This window comes from Zingiber officinale, chromosome 1A (assembly GCF_018446385.1).
Source record: "Zingiber officinale cultivar Zhangliang chromosome 1A, Zo_v1.1, whole genome shotgun sequence".
Taxonomy (NCBI): domain Eukaryota; kingdom Viridiplantae; phylum Streptophyta; class Magnoliopsida; order Zingiberales; family Zingiberaceae; genus Zingiber; species Zingiber officinale.
In genome coordinates, this window is record NC_055987.1 from 24,063,884 (window position 1) to 24,081,423 (window position 17,540).

The 17,540-nt window shown below is 37.4% G+C and overlaps 3 protein-coding genes and 1 pseudogene across 4 annotated transcripts; 3 read left to right on the forward strand and 1 right to left on the reverse strand.

Moving 5' to 3' along the window:
* The first annotated feature begins 3,950 nt into the window (after positions 1–3,950).
* Positions 3,951–6,548, forward strand: LOC121996955 (nuclear transcription factor Y subunit B-3-like). The gene is made up of 12 exons (XM_042551143.1): positions 3,951–4,243; positions 4,326–4,455; positions 4,579–4,584; positions 4,664–4,735; positions 4,827–4,877; positions 4,988–5,059; positions 5,151–5,201; positions 5,312–5,383; positions 5,475–5,525; positions 5,636–5,707; positions 5,799–5,849; positions 6,385–6,548. Exons 1-12 carry the CDS (start codon positions 3,951–3,953, stop codon positions 6,403–6,405), a joined length of 942 nt encoding a protein of 313 aa, XP_042407077.1. The 3' UTR covers positions 6,406–6,548.
* Positions 6,549–9,049: 2,501 nt separating this feature from the next.
* LOC122021097 (probable sugar phosphate/phosphate translocator At3g11320) lies at positions 9,050–10,889 on the forward strand. The gene is made up of 4 exons (XM_042579183.1): positions 9,050–9,692; positions 9,938–10,041; positions 10,136–10,364; positions 10,461–10,889. The coding sequence occupies exons 1-4, from the start codon at positions 9,183–9,185 to the stop codon at positions 10,701–10,703; spliced, it is 1,086 nt and encodes a 361-aa protein (XP_042435117.1). The 5' UTR covers positions 9,050–9,182; the 3' UTR covers positions 10,704–10,889.
* A 2,324-nt stretch (positions 10,890–13,213) lies between these two features.
* On the forward strand, positions 13,214–14,015 carry LOC122021121 (annotated as a pseudogene).
* A 2,024-nt stretch (positions 14,016–16,039) lies between these two features.
* On the reverse strand, positions 16,040–17,157 carry LOC122021107 (myb-related protein MYBAS2-like). Of its 2 annotated transcripts, none has more exons than XM_042579201.1 (3): positions 16,933–17,157; positions 16,679–16,808; positions 16,040–16,566 (listed from the first exon to the last, which is right to left on the reverse strand). In XM_042579201.1, the coding sequence occupies exons 1-3, from the start codon at positions 17,015–17,017 to the stop codon at positions 16,212–16,214; spliced, it is 570 nt and encodes a 189-aa protein (XP_042435135.1). In that variant the 5' UTR covers positions 17,018–17,157; the 3' UTR covers positions 16,040–16,211. The 2 variants fall into 2 exon arrangements, with proteins under 2 accessions (XP_042435135.1, XP_042435129.1); XM_042579195.1 differs by having other exon boundaries at positions 16,897–17,133.
* Between the last annotated feature and the right edge of the window lie 383 nt (positions 17,158–17,540).

Below are 17,540 nucleotides of genomic sequence, written 5' to 3' on the forward strand. Positions count from 1 at the left end.
ACAAGAAGGAAGCGCGCGGCGTTTCCGAGGGACGAGAAGCGGGAGCGGAAGGTTGCTCAAGAAGGTCGAAATTGGATTCGGGTGAGCCTTATTTTGGTTGGCCGAAATCACCCAAACGAGCGGAGCCAGAGTAGAAGACCCGGACCGAGGCAAGCTGAACCGGAGCAGAAGGCCCAGACCGAAAAGGTCAACGGGGTTGACTTTGAGGTCCGAGCGTCCGGATCCATTCCGAGCGCTCGGAAGTTCGAGCGCCTGGAACCCTTCCGAGCGTCTGAAATGTGACTTTAACCAGATCACATTTGACCGTGATCCGTTACGAAGGGGATAAAACTTTATCCCCCTCCAGACGCCCCGACCAAGGCTATAAATACAGCCTTGGCCCATAAGCTTTTCAATGAACAAGCAATTGTAATACAACACTTGTGCGCTCTTCATTGTTAGTTTAACTTCTCATTTTGTGCTTTCACTGTCATAAGAGGCTTCTCCGCCTGAAGGAAATACTTAGTGCGTTTACTTCCTTGGATTAACAATCTCCTTGGTTGTAACCAAGTAAAAGCTGTGAGCCTCTTCTTTTAGCTTATTTCTTTTTTCCAATTTATGCAAGTGTTCTTTTAAAAGTCTGAGAAGGGTATTTGTTTTTTTATTGTACATGGCTATTCAACCCCCCTTCTAGCCGACCTAACGATTTCAACAGGTCCTCGACCTTCTTAGACTTCTTTTGCCTTGCATTCAATCTTCTTACCTACAAGGGTTTCTTTATGGCAAGAATATAGTCCTCGACCTTCTTGGACTTCTCTTGCCTTGCCTTCAGTCTTCCGACATGCAAGGACTTCTTCTTGCCAAAAATCTGATCACTAACCTTTCTAGACTTCTTTCATCCCGCACACTCGTAACTTGAGTTAGATCCAACATGTTAACATAAACTTAAATAATTGTTAATATATTAAAACTTCTAGAGCATGATTGCACCAACATTAATGACAGAAAATTCACATCTGGCTATATCTTCTTTTTGAATGATAGCACCATCTCATGGAACAGTAAGAAACAGGCTTGTGTAGCATTGTCGACAATAGAAGCTAAGTATGTGGCTTGTGTAGTGGTTGTGCAAGAAGCTGTCAGGCTAAAAAGGTTCCTAAAGTATTTGAAAAATGTTGAGAACAGTGAGAGTCTTGTTACAGTATATTGTGACAATCAAATTACTATAGCTTTTTTCAAGGATCCCAAATATCATACAAAGGCAAGTATATAGAAATTAAGTATAATTTTGTAAGGGATATTGTTGACAAGAAAAAGATAATTCATGAGTATATCCCTATACATGCTATGCTTATAGATCTTTTTACTAAGTCGTTGACAAAAGAGTTATTTCAAGAATATGTGAAGTCTTTGAGACTTCGTAAAATGTAACACATTATAAAGACAATCAAATATATATATAAATGTCATGATCTATTCTGCGTATATGTTGTTACATTTTTGGATAAAATTCGATGAGCATGTTAGCAGGTTGAGATTAGTCTACTCACATGAGCAATCATCTATATTTGTTAAGTATAAATAGAGGTAAAACTATTACTTATGAGATAACTTATATAGCTATGAATAGAAACATACTCATAAGTTGAGGCTGTCTTGATAGTTGTATCAAGATGAGATTATTTATGTACTGATAATGATTGGAGTAAAAACACTCACAATTTACTAAATCTGTTGGAGGCTAGATTTGAATTTATGAGTTGAATTCAGGATTAGGCATTGGGAATGTCTAAATGCAATCTGTGTGATGCTAATTTGAGAAAACATGTACTTTTTTTAGTAAAGAGAATAACATCGTAGCATGTGATTCGTACCATATGTGATATTGCAATAATAAAAGTAGTAGAAGAATAGATCCCTACTTCTTTACTATGTGAGCCCTTGAAATTATTAGTTAATATTAATATTTACTTTCAGTAACTATTTAGCTGTCTACTTGAAGTTCTAATCAGTATTTGCTACTTTATCATGTAACCTATTGAATATGGATGATTCGATCTATGAAGCATAATTAGGAAAGTGGTTGATTAGAATGAATAGATTCTAGCTAAAAATGAAGATTAAGATAAATTTATATCTTTGGCATTTATTCACTAGTCAACTAATTATATTTTTTTATTAAGTACACAAAATGTGATTGTGAGCGATTGTATTAATTGGAGATATAGAATATGCTCTTGATGTACTAGTCGTTATGAGGGATTAGAGATGTTCATATTGATATAAATGATTTAATATGAGTAAATAGTAAGACATTGATGTCTTTTGGAGAGCGGATGTGTGCCACCAAGAAAGTGGCTAAGTAAAATGTAACAATTTTCTTAACATTGATTGCTCAGAGAGCAACTATATAAAGTGTAACAACTTTCTTAACATTGATCACTCACTATGCTTACTGTCGCACAAACTATTTTCCTAAGTATGAATTGGATCTCCTATTAGTTTGTATGACTATTTTGTCTTTGTGACTATTTTATGTCTATAACATCACTTGGACGAGTGCGAGATATTGGTAGTTGCATCCATGTCTGCACATTGTGCAGATATGGTTGCGGTTAACCTCCCACTTCAACACTTTATGCAGAAGTTTCGGTGACCGCACGAGCACCTATATAGGCATGTGTGTCCAAGTGAGAAAGGGTTGCTGGAGAGAGGGGTTGGGTTTAATAATCAGTGAAGAGGAGAACATTCACAAGCACAAACAGGAATTTAGTTTGTGGAACTTCGAAGGACGGTTCAATTTGTGATCGCTCTTCCAAGAACAAGTGTGAAGAAAAGGGTTAGCAAACAATCACTATAAGTGTTTACATTTGATCTTATATTTCATGTTTTAGAATTACTCCAGAGGTACCTTAACTGCTATATTACTCCAAGGATGTTTCCAATCCTTACCCTTTTGAATCCGCACACATCTGAGTCTGTGTACTTCTAAGTCGGTGCACTTCTAAGTTCATACACTTCTAAATCTGTGTACTATTGAGTTCGCATATTTCTGAATCCATGTACTTCCGAGTTTATGCACTTCTGAGTTGTACACTTTCAAATTCATATACTTCTGAATGTGTGCGCTTCCGAGTCCAGGAGCACTTGACCTTGCTTTTCTAAAGTTGTGAAAACTTGAGGTCACGTCTTGGACGCACAAGTAGGTCTACAATATTTGCCAAGGCCAGAATTGCGAGGCATATCAATCAACAGTAGTTAACGCCCAACCATAGGGTTGATTTACTTATAAGATATGATCACAAACTGCTCAACATCAAAGAAATGACGAGTTCGTTCGTCTCAACTCAAAACTGATTTACTTTTGACCGCTCCAAATTAAGATGACGTCTGAGAATTATGAACTATAATGCCTTTAATTTTATCAAGAAAGCATCAACAAACAAACTTTCTTGCATAAATTAACCTAAGCGCAAGTTACTTCTTTGTGTTGTTTTGGATTATTCTTAAAAATAATTGATAAAAAAAACAACACTGTAGAACAGACTCGTCTTCACAGAGTCGGCAAAATAAGCAAGCAGCACCAGGAAGAGCAGCAGAGATTGCGTGAAGTGCTCCGGATACCTGCACAACAAAGCAACAAAAGAACTCCAACTTCCGGAATTAAAAGATCACAAGCAAGAAGAGAATATGTCAACGAGGCCTTGAACCGTTGTTTAACGATTGGATCGGCGAACCAAAGAATATAAAGGCGCGACAGAGGCCAGAGCCTGCATCCGCCAACGGACGTCGACGGTGATAAAGGACTCGTCGCTTCTTTCTCTCTGCTTCTCCAGCGTTCGATCTGCTAACCAAAAACTAATCGACAACTCCCGGCCGCGCGCCAAATACGAAACCAACCAAAGGTTGTAGTCTCACTCGTCGCTTTCTCGCCTCCTGCGATTTGGAGTTCTCCTTCCGTGATCTTTGCGATGGTTCCGCCGGCAAAGCAGAGGAGGATGGCAGAGGCTTCTCAGTCCGACCCTGCTGAAGGAGCCAGGAGCTACGGCGGGGGCGGGAGCGGGGGTGGGGGCGTGAGCGGGGGCGGAGGCGGGGACGGCGGCGATGGTGACAGCAGCGTAAGGGAGCAAGATCGTTTCCTCCCCATCGCCAACATCACTCGAATCTTGAAGAAGGCCCTGCCCAACCACGCAAAGGTCGCCAAGGAGACCAAGGAGACGATGCAAGAATGCGTGTCTGAGTTCATCAGTTTTATCACCAGCGAGTGAGATCGGTTGCCTCTTCTCCTCTTTGTGTCTTCGTTTATTGATCCAAATGTATGATGTGATGTGTTATGGGGATAACAGAGCTTGTGAGCGGTGCATGACGCTAAAGAAGAAGACGATCAACGGGGACGATGTGCTGTGGTCAATGGCGACGCTTGGGTTTGAAGATTACGTTCCGCCGCTGAAGCTGTATCTCGGCAAATATCGCCAAGTACGTGTAGGCTATATCTGTTGATTTTCTAATCATCTAATCTGATTCTTGATGATACTTGTGTTTTTGTTTTCCCCCCTCTCCCAATCGGATGGATTTTATTGCTGCAAATGGGTGTTATAGTCAGAGGTAATTGTGTCCGTTGGACTTTCCTATCTTTGGTTGTTAATACTTTTAACAAGAATATGCAAGTTTCTTTCCTCCACAGGGTATTGAAGATTCTCCAATGAGAGAAATGTGGGGGTCTTACCCTAACACATACACAACAGGAGAAAACCAGGTACCATGTCTTGTGATGCTTTTATTCTTCTTATATAAAGGTTCAGTTGTTTTAGTTTTGATCAAACTTATGCGATAATTGGTATGACTAGGTTCTTCAACAAAATTTTCTTGCACAAAACATGAACTATGGGAATCATCAGGTACTTATCCTTTCAAAGTTCGTGAAGATAGCAATGGGGGTATCACTTTCCTATCTTTAGCTAGTTGTTCATACTGTTAACAAGAGTATGTAAGTTTCTTTCCTCCACAGGATGGTGAAGGTTCTGCAAGCAGAGAAATGGGGGTATCTCACCCTATCACAAACACAACCGGAGAATACCAAGTACCATGTCTTTTGATGCTTTTATCCTTCTTATATAAAGGTTCAGTTGTTTTAGTTTTGATCAAACTTATGAGATAATTGGTATGACTAGGTTCTTCAACAAAATTTTCTTGCACAAAACATGAACTATGCGAATCGTCAGGTACTTATCCTTTCAAAGTTCGTGAAGCTAGCAATGGGGGTATCACTTTCCTATCTTTAGCTAGTTGTTAATATTGTTAACAAGAATATGTAAGTTTCTTTCCTCCACAGGATGGTGAAGGTTCTGCAAACAGAGAAATGGAGGTATCTCACCCTATCACAAACACAACCGGAGAATACCAAGTACCATGTCTTTTGATGCTTTTATTCTTCTTATATAAAGGTTCAGTTGTTTTAGTTTTGATCAAACTTATGAGATAATTGGTATGACTAGGTTCTTCAACAAAATTTTCTTGCACGAAACATGAACTATGCGAATCATCAGGTACTTATCCTTTCAAAGTTCGTGAAGCTAGCGATGGGGGTATCACTTTCCTATCTTTAGCTAGTTGTTAATACTGTTAACAAGAATATGTAAGTTTCTTTCCTCCACAGGATGGTGAAGGTTCTGCAAGCAGAGAAATGGAGGTATCTCACCCTATCACAAACACAACCGGAGAATACCAAGTACCATGTCTTTTGATGCTTTTATTCTTCTTATATAAAGGTTCAGTTGTTTAAGTTTTGATCAAACTTATGAGATAATTGGTATGACTAGGTTCTTCAACAAAATTTTCTTGCACAAAACATGAACAGTGTGAACCATCAGGTACTTATCCTTTCAAAGTTCGTGAAGCTGTAAGCTTTATCAATGCGTGAAACTTAAACTGGAACGAGATATATGTATTCTTTTAGTGTTGTTTGTTTATCATTGTTGTGGACTTTATCATTTTTAGTTCAATTAACTGCCATTTCATACAAATTCAATTTTAATCTATGTACACAAGTTTAAATAATTTGTTTTGAGAGTATTTCTCTTTTCAATAGCTTACTTGGTTAATAGATGATAATCGTGACCGTATATGGATCTGTAATCATTTTCTTGGAGGAAATCCTTTTTACTATGTTTCTACAATTCCACCTTTTTTCTAGCCTAATTCCTCTCCTTTCCATACATCTTTTTCTCCTACCAAGTTCTTCATTAATATTGTATTTAAAAGTTATTCATGTTAGCAAGATAAATCATTCAATGGAGTTGTTGATGCTAGTTAGTATCTGGTTAAGAATATAGCACACATGTTGCAGCAAATTTAAAGTTCCTTTGAGGTAGTAATAGTGACGTTTCTTTTCTTTTTGTTATGTAGTTCCAAAGTGGTGATCTATGAACTTGGTGTTTATCTGTTTACATTTCCCAGTTGCTACAATTCATCCACGTAAGGTTTCTGATTATTTTGTACATGATATTCATTTAATGTTGATGCTGTTATTCATCCTGCAAACAATGTCAAATGGAGCATTTAAGCGTCACTTTTTTTGTTCAGAAATCTAAACAAAAAGAAAAGCTCAATCTCATTGCTTGAATTAAAGTTTTGCAGGTAGTACATTCATTACTGTGGAATGCAGCAGTTTCATTCATGGCGTGTATGATTTCCTCAAAGCTGGACGCATTTAGTGAGTCTTCTTCATGGTGACATTATTCTCAGTCTTTTTCCCTCAATATTGACCAGAATTTCGTGTATGGATTCACTTGATCACGACGGCCCTTTATTTTTGGGTAGATTGCTTGTGTTCATAAAATTTAGCAACTAGATATCAGGTGAATTTTCATTTTTCAAGTCCATTTGGTCCGATCCAGATCTATCCTCTATTGTATTCTTTTTCAATTTTAGGTAGACAGCAGTCTTTTGGTGAGAAAGATGAAGTGCTTAAACTCTCATTTGCAAGAGCGTTTTGTTGTGCTTTTAATTAAGATGGCGTTCCAAGTCCTTGTTCGTTTGATTCTATGAAATTGGATCGATTATTTTTAAAATTAATCGGGATGGGTTGGATATACTTAATATCAAATGAGCATTAATTCAAATTTAAAAAATTGATTTGCGTCTTGCTATCGTAGAATTTGCATGTAGTTGCGTTAGAAGGATAATGGATGTGCTCGGCGATTGGTCGGATGGCGGGCGGATGGACACGAAAGATGGCTGTGGGATTGGGACTGGAGGAGGGTCCACCATGTGGCTGTCGACTCGACGCATGACGCTAGCTGTTACATTTGATCTGGATCGGATCGGATCGGTTCGGTGTGAGGACGGCGGCCGGACGGTGAGATGTCCAAATTGAAAGCGAGTGCAGTGTCGCTCGTTTTGTTTAGTTACGGTTAATTTGCATGGTGGAGAGTTGGTACATATTGTACGATATCAAAAAATAAAATTAATTGATATCGCACGATGCAAAGGAAATAAAAAATGCGGATATTTTAAAAAAAAATACTATTAATGACAATTTTTTTTAAAAAAATATCTCTTTTTATTTTCATTTTATCATTAAAGGAATATATCCTCTTAAACTCATTTGCGTTATTATTTAAATAAAACTCAAACGACACTTTACTGTTACTGTACCTTTTTAATCCAACCGCATAGGCAAATGTCGCTTTATATCTTTATCGTCTTCCACTTATAAAAAAAAGACATATGATGAATATCAAAATCACTTAGAAATGCATGTTTGTATTTGGATCTAAAGTTTGAGTCCATATAAAAACTTTGAATAAAATTGTCACATGTCCTTAACTAATTTAGATCTCCTTTGTATGTAAAGTTACAATAATTTAGATTCATGTAGTAATTTTGGACAAAATTATTATATGATCTTCAACCACTCTAAATTGGAGAAGAAGATATATAGGGACTTCATAGGGTTTAAAAATTTTATACAAGTGTTTGTTTGTGAATAAGACTAGTTTGGACCATATAGTAGCCAAAACAAAGTTGCTATATAATAAAATAAATTAATTTAAAATAGAAAAGAAAGGCATATAGAGCAACTTTAGATTATGATATGTTAAGTATTTTAGGTCTATATAATACTTTTGGACTAAACTGCATACTATATAATCTTAAACGATTCTAATTAAATTGAAAAAGAAAAACATATTGCAAATCCAAAGGCACCAATCAGAATATTAATTTGTGAATTTAGAGTATTAGATGTTCCTAAATTGCTCTAAATTAAAAAAGAAAAAATATATATAGAAGATTATAGAAGCTTCTGGAACATAGATCAAAGTTTGTGAATTAAGAACAATTTAAATTTACATAACAATTTTATTCAAAACTACTATTGATTGTAAACTGATCTAAAATAATATATATATAACAATTTCATAAGGTTAAACAATTGTATAAAATTGATCATCCATAAAATTAAAATAGTTTAGATTCCCAAAAAATAGAATAAAATTGATACATGATTTAAATTGGTAAAGCAATGCATATAACAATTCAAGTGAGTTTAAAGAATACATATAAAATTAAACTAATTTAAGTGTGTATAATAGTTTTGAATAAAATCATTGTACGTACGACTCTCAATAATAATTAAAAAAATGCATATAACAACTTCATTGTATAATGCAATGAGCATATAAGATTGCTTGTTCGTTAAATTAGACCAATTTGATTTCATTTAATAATTTTTAATAAAACTAGTATATATAAATCAAAATCATTAAAAAATTAATGAATACATATAACTCTTCAGAGAATATATATAGCAGTTAAAACACAATCTCTTTTATTTATTTTTTAAAATTATAGCTTATATTTTCATAATATTACAGTCAAAATACGGATTTTTTGTAGGTGGTCTAGTACAACAAAACACGATATGGGACATGCCAAAACGTCTTTTTATGATCAAATTAACAAAAAAACAGATTTTTTTTTTGAAAAAAAATGATTCTCACGTTTTTTAATCATGCTCTATTACAAACAGCCTCGTGTTCCGATGGACCCGGAGGTATGGTGTAGCGGCATGACGCTAAGTTGTCGTTCGTATCCACGGATCGATTTGCTGAACCGAGCACGAGTCAGTTTCCCAAGCTTCTCCGTCGAACTCCGTCAATTCCGGCATACAATCTTTTTCTCTACACCACACAGATTCGAAAATGAGCGAGAAGGTGGCCGAGGCAGAAATGAGCGAGAAGGCGGCGGACCTGCAGTCGGCGTTGCCGACGACGACGACGGCGCGGTTGTTCACTACTCTCGGCCTCGTCACGGCTTGGTACTCTTCCAACATCGCGGTGCTGCTCTTCAACAAATACCTTCTGAGCAGCTACGGGTTCATGTACCCCATCTTTCTCACCATGTGCCACATGGTGGCCTGCTCCGTCCTCAGCTTCGTCGCGATTCCCTGGCTGAAGCTCGTGCCGGTGCAGTCCGTCCGGTCGAGGGCCCAGTTCCTGAAGATCTCCGCGCTTAGCCTCGTGTTCTGTGGGTCCGTGGTCAGCGGCAATGTCTCCCTCCGTTACCTCCCGGTCTCGTTCAACCAGGCGGTCGGAGCCACCACGCCCTTCTTCACCGCCGTGTTTGCGTGCATTATGACTCCCCGCCGGGAATCCTGGATCACCTACGCTACCCTCGTACCTGTGGTTGCGGGCGTCATTGTCGCCAGTGGGGTTAGTTCAACTGCTCGTTACAGTTGCCTCGTAGAATTGGCGGTTTAATTTCTTCGCAATTTTATCAATTGCATTGGCAGTACTTCTACTAAATATTACTGACACGTGCATTTTGCTTACAAAACTCGATCGACGAAGATGGTGAATGTGATTCGATAGGATCTTTACAAAGCTATATATGTGCTAATCAAACAATAAACTGATAGATGAATTAACATTTTGTACTTGACTATTCAACTTTCCAGGCGGAGCCAAGTTTTCATTTGATCGGTTTCATTGTGTGCATCGGTGCTACTGCTGCTAGGGCTTTCAAGACAGTGTTACAAGGAATTTTGATGTCCTCAGAGGAGTGAGTATCACATTCCTTGTCTAAATGAGTTACTATATATAATTTCCGAAAGCCTACACATTCGATCGTAATGTTCTATTTTTTGGTATCCAAGGGAAAAATTGAGCTCCATGAATCTCCTTCTGTACATGGCTCCAATAGCAGTAATTCTAATACTTCCTGCAATAATGATAATGGAGAAGAATGTGATCAGCGTAACGCTGGCACTGGTTAGAGAGGACTTCAAGCTTGCCTTGTACCTCCTCTTCAACTCTTCTTTGGCATATTTTGTGAACTTAACCAATTTCTTGGTCACAAAATATACCAGTGCCTTGACTCACCAGGTATGCTTCACTCTAATGCTTGACTCATCATACATGTTTTTCTCCTCTCTTTTTTTCTTCTTAAAATGTTGGTTTGTTCATCATCATCCTTTGAAGGTTCTGGGAAATGCCAAGGGTGCAGTGGCAGTTGGCATTTCGATTCTGATATTTAGGAATCCTGTATCTTTTACTGGGATGGCTGGCTACGGCCTCACACCCCTTGGTGTCGTCCTCTACAGTGAATCTAAAAGGCGCAACAAATGCGGTAGTGTTCCAACCCTGCCTCTTCCAATATCCATTGACTCGCCTAAATCGAACATGATAATAGAGGAAAAGGTTGGAGCCAGAGATCAGCAGTGATAGAGATAGAAGAAATCATTTTGTCACATTTTGCATTGTTTACTTTTGTAAACCAAAAAATGTTGGTGCTACGCTCTGCTTTTGTTGGTTCTTGCTCGAAAGAACAGCCGAATGCATTAACCAAAGCAAAGTGCTACTGTAACATTCAATTCAATTCAATCTGTATGACGTTGGAAATTCATCAGGATCAGACAAGTTAAAAATGTAAACTGTCTTCTTTCATTTTCTCCACCGAATCTTAGATAATTAAGTTACAGCTTATGGAACAAACTTGTTTTCTCTCCAGTTCATTCTTATCTACCGAAAGCCTGTCCTGATCAGACAATGCAAAAGTCAATCTCATATACCAGCCCTGTACGTGACTCTTTAAATCAAAAATTTAAGTCCTCCTACTTTCTAGCAAAAATTTGACACTTCATCCTGTTGACTCTTTTAATAAAACAAATTTGTATTTGGTTGCTCAGTTGATCGACAATACCATTTGTATCCTTTTCAAGATTCATTGGATCAAAACCAATGAACTTACTTGATTGAGACTTGAGTGGTGGAACTGACAAGAAGCAGCGTCCGCAATGACACTGCAACAGCCAATTAGCTACAGTGCAAAAGCACGAATTTGGCATCTCAAGGTTAAACCACTTAAATATTCTTCAGGTCAACGGCCCATTTCGTGCGGTTTTTGATCTCCTTATAATTAAATTACAGCCTCCAAATTCTGTACACTGCTTTCTAATGCGTGTTCAGTAAGACTTTCGAAGCCTCACTGATTGGATTGACTCAGTGAGTTAAGATGATTAATTTTTTTCAGAGATAAACAGAGCATCTGCTACGTCATCTACAGCTTGTTCAATCATAATTCGCTTGTTTAAGTCGATTAATTATTGCAGAAGCCAAACAAGTTTTTTTTTTTGCTTTTTAATGGACTCTTTGGAGAGCACCTTCTGGTTTTCGCGAGTGATCAACTTCCTTTTGGTTTTGGGAGCATCATAAGTTCTTAATTATGATTAACTAATTGTTTTCTCGTCTAGAGAATAGTTGGCGATCTGAATATCTTAGATTATTCTAATAACTTAGCTTAATGGATAACCACAAAGTTTAAGATAGTCAGGCCTCTGCTTCGCGCCTCTAATGGAAGTCAAACGTAGAGGATGAGGTCAACTTGCACGCACAAGAAGAATTTTACCACGTCAACGATGTGCGCCCGTTGCTTATAGACAAAGACAGATTTATGGATGACAGAACAGTAGTTAAGAATTTTGTAAACCTGATTAGCGGGTTAGGACTACAAGATTAATTGGCAACATAAATTTAGTTTAGGAAAATAATATAAGACAACAGCAATCTAACAAAAGCTATCTTATTTAATTATTTTGATTGAAGTTATTCAAAATAATTTTAATCAACTTGTTCTATTTTATAACAAATTTGATTAAAGCTATTTTAATAGTATTTGACTAGTTTTAAATAAGTTGAATTAGTTTTTAACTAAATAAAATAATAATAATTAATATTTAAATAGTTTTGATAAAGATATTTTCAGAAAATATAGAGATATTTTAAATATATATATATAAGGTTTTTTTTTCTTTTTATTTAAATAAAAAAACTTTGTTAATAATAAGTGCTATTTTAATTATAATACTATTGACGTCACCGGTTGCTCATCTCTGTCCTCCATAAAACATCGTATAATGTGATGCACACCCATCCCCATAGGTGAACATCTCGGAAACAGCCAGTGTTATTATTATTGTTTTCTAGTTTTCACTTTTTTTTCTTCTGAAATTATATTCTAAATTTTAAATCGTATAAAAGAAATAACACTAGGATATATACGGATAACATTTATGTACACGAGGGATGACATACTGTACACACACTTTTTTTTAAAAAAAATTTTACTTCCTTTAAACTAAATATTATATCATAAACCCCACATATATATATATATATATATATATATATATATATATATATATATATATATATATATATATATATATTATTTGTGTTTAATATTATAACCTAACTCCTAAACTCAAAAAAAAAAAAAAAAAATCCTAAATGACATAAAAATGAATTCTTGACCATGTGCAAATGTGTAATAAAATTTTATTTAGTTATAATAAGTGTTCTCTAAAAGATATATAGTAAGAGCATTTTTAAAGTTATAGTAGATCTTTTTCTTTTTATTTTAGCAACGAATTTAATTACAATATATATATTTTTATTTAGTTATGGTGTTATGGTACACTGTTTTTGCTTTTTTAATTATAGAAAGTGATTTTATTTAATTATAATAAATATAAGCGCATTCATTTAACTATAGTAAAAAATATATATTTAAAAAAAAACAATTAATAAATAGATACTTTTATTCAATTATATTAAATGTTTTAAATTTATTTAATAATAATAATAATAATTCATAGAGAATTATTCGTTCACACAGTGAGGATATATGCCTTTCTATGTATAAATTGTATCCCCAAATGCTACAAGTCACGTAACACAACCTTCCGACGACTCGATCGATCCCTTCACGTTATAAGTTGCTTAGTCAAGTTGCCCATAAATAGCAAGCTCTTCGCCTTGCCTGCTCCTCTGCTTCACCTCCTTCCTTCCTCTGTTTTTGTTCATTAATACTGAATAATTAATTGTGGTTGGTTATCATGAAGCGATTCAGAGATCACGTCGTCGTCGGAGATGAGAATTCAGAGGTCGAGAGCATCCATCTGGCCAACGTGCTGGTGCTTCTCTCGCGCGGCGGCCGAGGCATCATCGACGTCGCCGCTGGCCGCTCCCCGTCTCCCGACCGTGTCTTCGAGTGCAAGACCTGCAACCGCCAGTTCCCGTCTTTCCAGGCGCTCGGCGGCCACCGGGCCAGCCACAAGAAGCCGAGGCTCTCCGAAGACACCCACCGCGGGGAGATGGCCAAGCCCCGTCCGCATGAGTGCCCCGTCTGCGGCCTCGAGTTCGCCATCGGCCAGGCTCTGGGTGGCCACATGAGGCGCCACCGGGCCGGCCCCGCCGCCGCGAGGTTCGACGCAGAGATGAAAACTGAGGAGAAGTCGAGGGGAGTACTGGGGTTGGACCTCAACATGCCGCCGGCTGACGGCGAGGGAGAGACCGCTGTAGCAAGATTTTTGAGTTTGAGGTTTTAGATTCGAGTCCCGTGGTGATGGAATGCTTCAATTAAATCAATTTGTTTTCCATTTCTGTGATTTAATCGATCAGGATGCATGCAATTGGAATCCATTAATCTGAGAGAGAAAAAAATGATTTGATGGGAACTTTTGATGATCTGTATATATTTTGGAATGCTAAACAATCTCTTTCTTTCTTTTCTGCTTATAACTACGAGAGTATAATGTGAAAAATAGTAGTAAAAAATGATTACTCTCACCGGGCGCTTAGAGTTCTTCTCCATATCATACGAAGAGATAAATCATGAGGTTAAATTGACTGACGAGTATAATGTGAAAAGTGATGGAGCAATTGATAGTGTTGAATTAGGTGGATCATTGACAAAAAAAAATAAAGGAAACAAATTATTGCAAACCAGAAGTTTTAGAACGTTCAATCAAAGTCGTGATGTTAATTTGATTTGCCAAGCTAGACCAAGTGTTTCATGGAAAAATTATTATATTAGATCATGCTGCTGCACTAATGGCTAGCGAATTACTTTTTGCAACATTCATGGAAAAATTATAATTCATTTCAAAAAAAAAAATTATATTACCTTCATGAAAAAAATTTATATTACCTTCAAAAAAAATTTCAAGAAGTCTTTTAAATGCTCCTATAATTCAATATTATTATTCACTTTGATAAAACTCAAACTCAATGAATCTTTCTGTTAATGATGAAAGAATAAAAGGCTCTTGTCGTTTTTCTCACATGTGATTAATTAGGTTATCAAACTAGTCAAATAGTCTAAGCTATGCGGCCTATATTGGACGACTCCTTTAACTTTGAAGGCGTGAATAATGCACAATCATGTATTATAAGTTATGTTTTTTCATATTATTATATTCTTCTTAATTGTGTACTATTTTCTCCTCACTGGTGACTATCACGAAGTTCTTGGACATGATATTTTCCTTTCGTTCACACACTAATCCGCCTCTAGAAAGCCTGCCCTTAATTCCCTGACTAAAACTGTGATTGAAAGACACTTTAATTTTGTGTGTTCAATTCTCAAACCAAAGGCTGATCTGCTGAAGCCCACTTCAATTCATACTATGGAATTAACCGGCACTTACTCCCTTCTTGTCTTGCAAGTTAATGGCTTCATTGGCACACATAAAATAAACAAGAGACAAAACTCTTACCGTTCCTCACATCAAACTATTGCGCTTCTTCACCTTCAATTCGCAATGATTTTAACAAGAATATCTTCCAAGGAGAAATCCACTTGTATATACAGAAATTAACATCTTTGTTGTCATTTCCAAAGGACAGGAACTAGAGATAAAATGGCAAATGGCTTTAGTGGGAGAGTGGTTGAGCTCCCATGAGCAGAAGGGCCCAAGGGAATATAATTCTCAGAAATATACAATGGTTAATTAGCTTGCTGTCTGCTGACGATTTGACAATCATGTTGTTGATGAAGATAATCATATAAAGTTTCTCAAGGCAATGTGAAGGTCATTATTTACTTTTATCATATCTGCCATACCTCATCTGTTGATGGTGACGCCACCACTCCAAATTATGTTATCTTGCTCCATGACTTAATTATAGAGATCAACTTGCCTGTGGCTGAACCACTACGCTTTTCTCAATATTTGGATCGCTCAGTATTTGACCATGATTAACAATCAGTAATTTAGTTTTGATCTTTGCATCCACGACCACTCGTTAGACAGACAAAAATGAGTGTCCCTGTCAAGGATGATATCTGTAGCAGAAAAGGAAGTCTGACCTCTGTGTTGCCTGGTGATGAAGCACTAGCTTTAGTTTAGTCAAGAAAATAATGGTAAGATAATATGCAGCAGAATGGACATCCACTAGAATTAGGAGGACATAAAGCTTTAGGAGTAGTGCGCTTCCTTATCACTGCCCTTTAAACATGACTTATCAGAGTCAGTATTTATATTTGGATGACCCACAACTGCATCATAAGCCACCTTAAAATAAGCTTTCCTTTAGCATCTTCTCAGTTCTCAGGCTACAATGCATTCATAGATGTATTTAACAGTGGTTTGAGCTACAGAAGTGAGTCGAAGTTTATCTATATATGATGGTTCTGATAAAATAAGCTGCTGCATTTTTGAAAAATTCTACTATCGCAAGAAAGAAAGCATCCAGGAAATACTATTCATGCTTCTATAAGTATTTCCAAGGTTATCATCCTGTCAGCAACAGAAAGATGATAACAAATCTTGACAAATTCTTATTAAAGCTTAATCACAGTATAAAGCATCCTAGCATCTTGTAAATAAGTTGCAATTAGCACTACTAAGACTACGGTCAGCAGTATGTGGAAGAAGTATATGATCATGTTCATATCTGTAACTCTTCATCCTCCAACTCCCACGGTAGTGATTCAGAACAATCTTCCAACTTACTACTACTGCTGCCTCCATCCTTGTTCTCTTCGATGCTAAATCCACCGACAGAGTTCTCGGATGCAGAGATCTCATTCCATATCTGATCCATACTGTATCCATCTCCATCCACCACGAGTCCTACTTCTCCTTCACTAGTCAACGACGACGATTGCGACGACGACAAAGAAGAAGATGAGGAGAATGAGCTCATCCTCACCTCTTCCGCCTTCTTCCTCATGTGCGTCCTCCAGTAGTTCTTGATCTCGTTGTCTGTGCGACCAGGAAGGCACTGTGCAATTCTAGACCACCTAAAAGGAAGAAATAAACTTCAAAGCATTTGTTTTTAATTTGCTTGTTGGCAGAGCACATAGCATTTAGATTGGAATTAGTTCATTAATTTGCTTGTTGCTGTACTCAAACCTATTGCCCCAGTTGGCGTGGAGTTGAATGACGAGGTGCTGCTCGTGGGGGGTCAAGCGGCCGTGTTTGAGGCCGGGGTGGAGGTAGTTGACCCACCGGAGCCGGCAGCTCTTACCGGACCTGTTGAGACCTGCAAACAAACAAGAAGGGGGGCACGCGTGCAAGGTTAAAGCAAAGGGGAAGTCGGAGTTATCACTACACCCCGCCACCGCTCAAACCTGACACCTTCGCTACGTTATCCCAACGACGCTCACCGAACAAGCGTACGAAAAATACAAGTCGAGCGTCCTCCTCCTCCGTCCAAGGCCCTTTTCGCGCCGCCTCCGCCTCCGCCTCCATCCTTTAATTGTCTTTCTACTTACCCCTCCGTCCTCGGTCCTCTGTCCTCTGTTTTTGCTCATCTTCTCTTCTACCTCCATATTTATAGTCATTAACAGCGGGCTCAGATGATGTCATGTCTGATCCTTGTTTGATGTAGAATTAGTTCATAGATGAAAATTTTGTCTTTCGATTTATCTCTCTGCTCTGGTGGCAAAAGGCACAGAGGAATTGAAGTAATTACATTTCGTCTTGAATAAGACTTCGCGGGTGAAATCTAGGTTCTGAATTCTGTCCGCTGCAAGTGCTTCCCTTTGTTTCACCCAACTTGTTTTGCTACTGACGTTCCACATGCTCATATCTCTTCTCTGTCTCTAAATATTCCGACATCAAGTTTTACCGTACTCGCGAGGAATCATTTTTGAATTTTCCTTTTTTTTAAAAAAATATATATATAATTTTAAAATTGGTAATTGACAAAATCACTGGAGGAATTTGGGACTTCTCTGCCTGCAGGACACATTCACACAGCTGTTTGCCATTT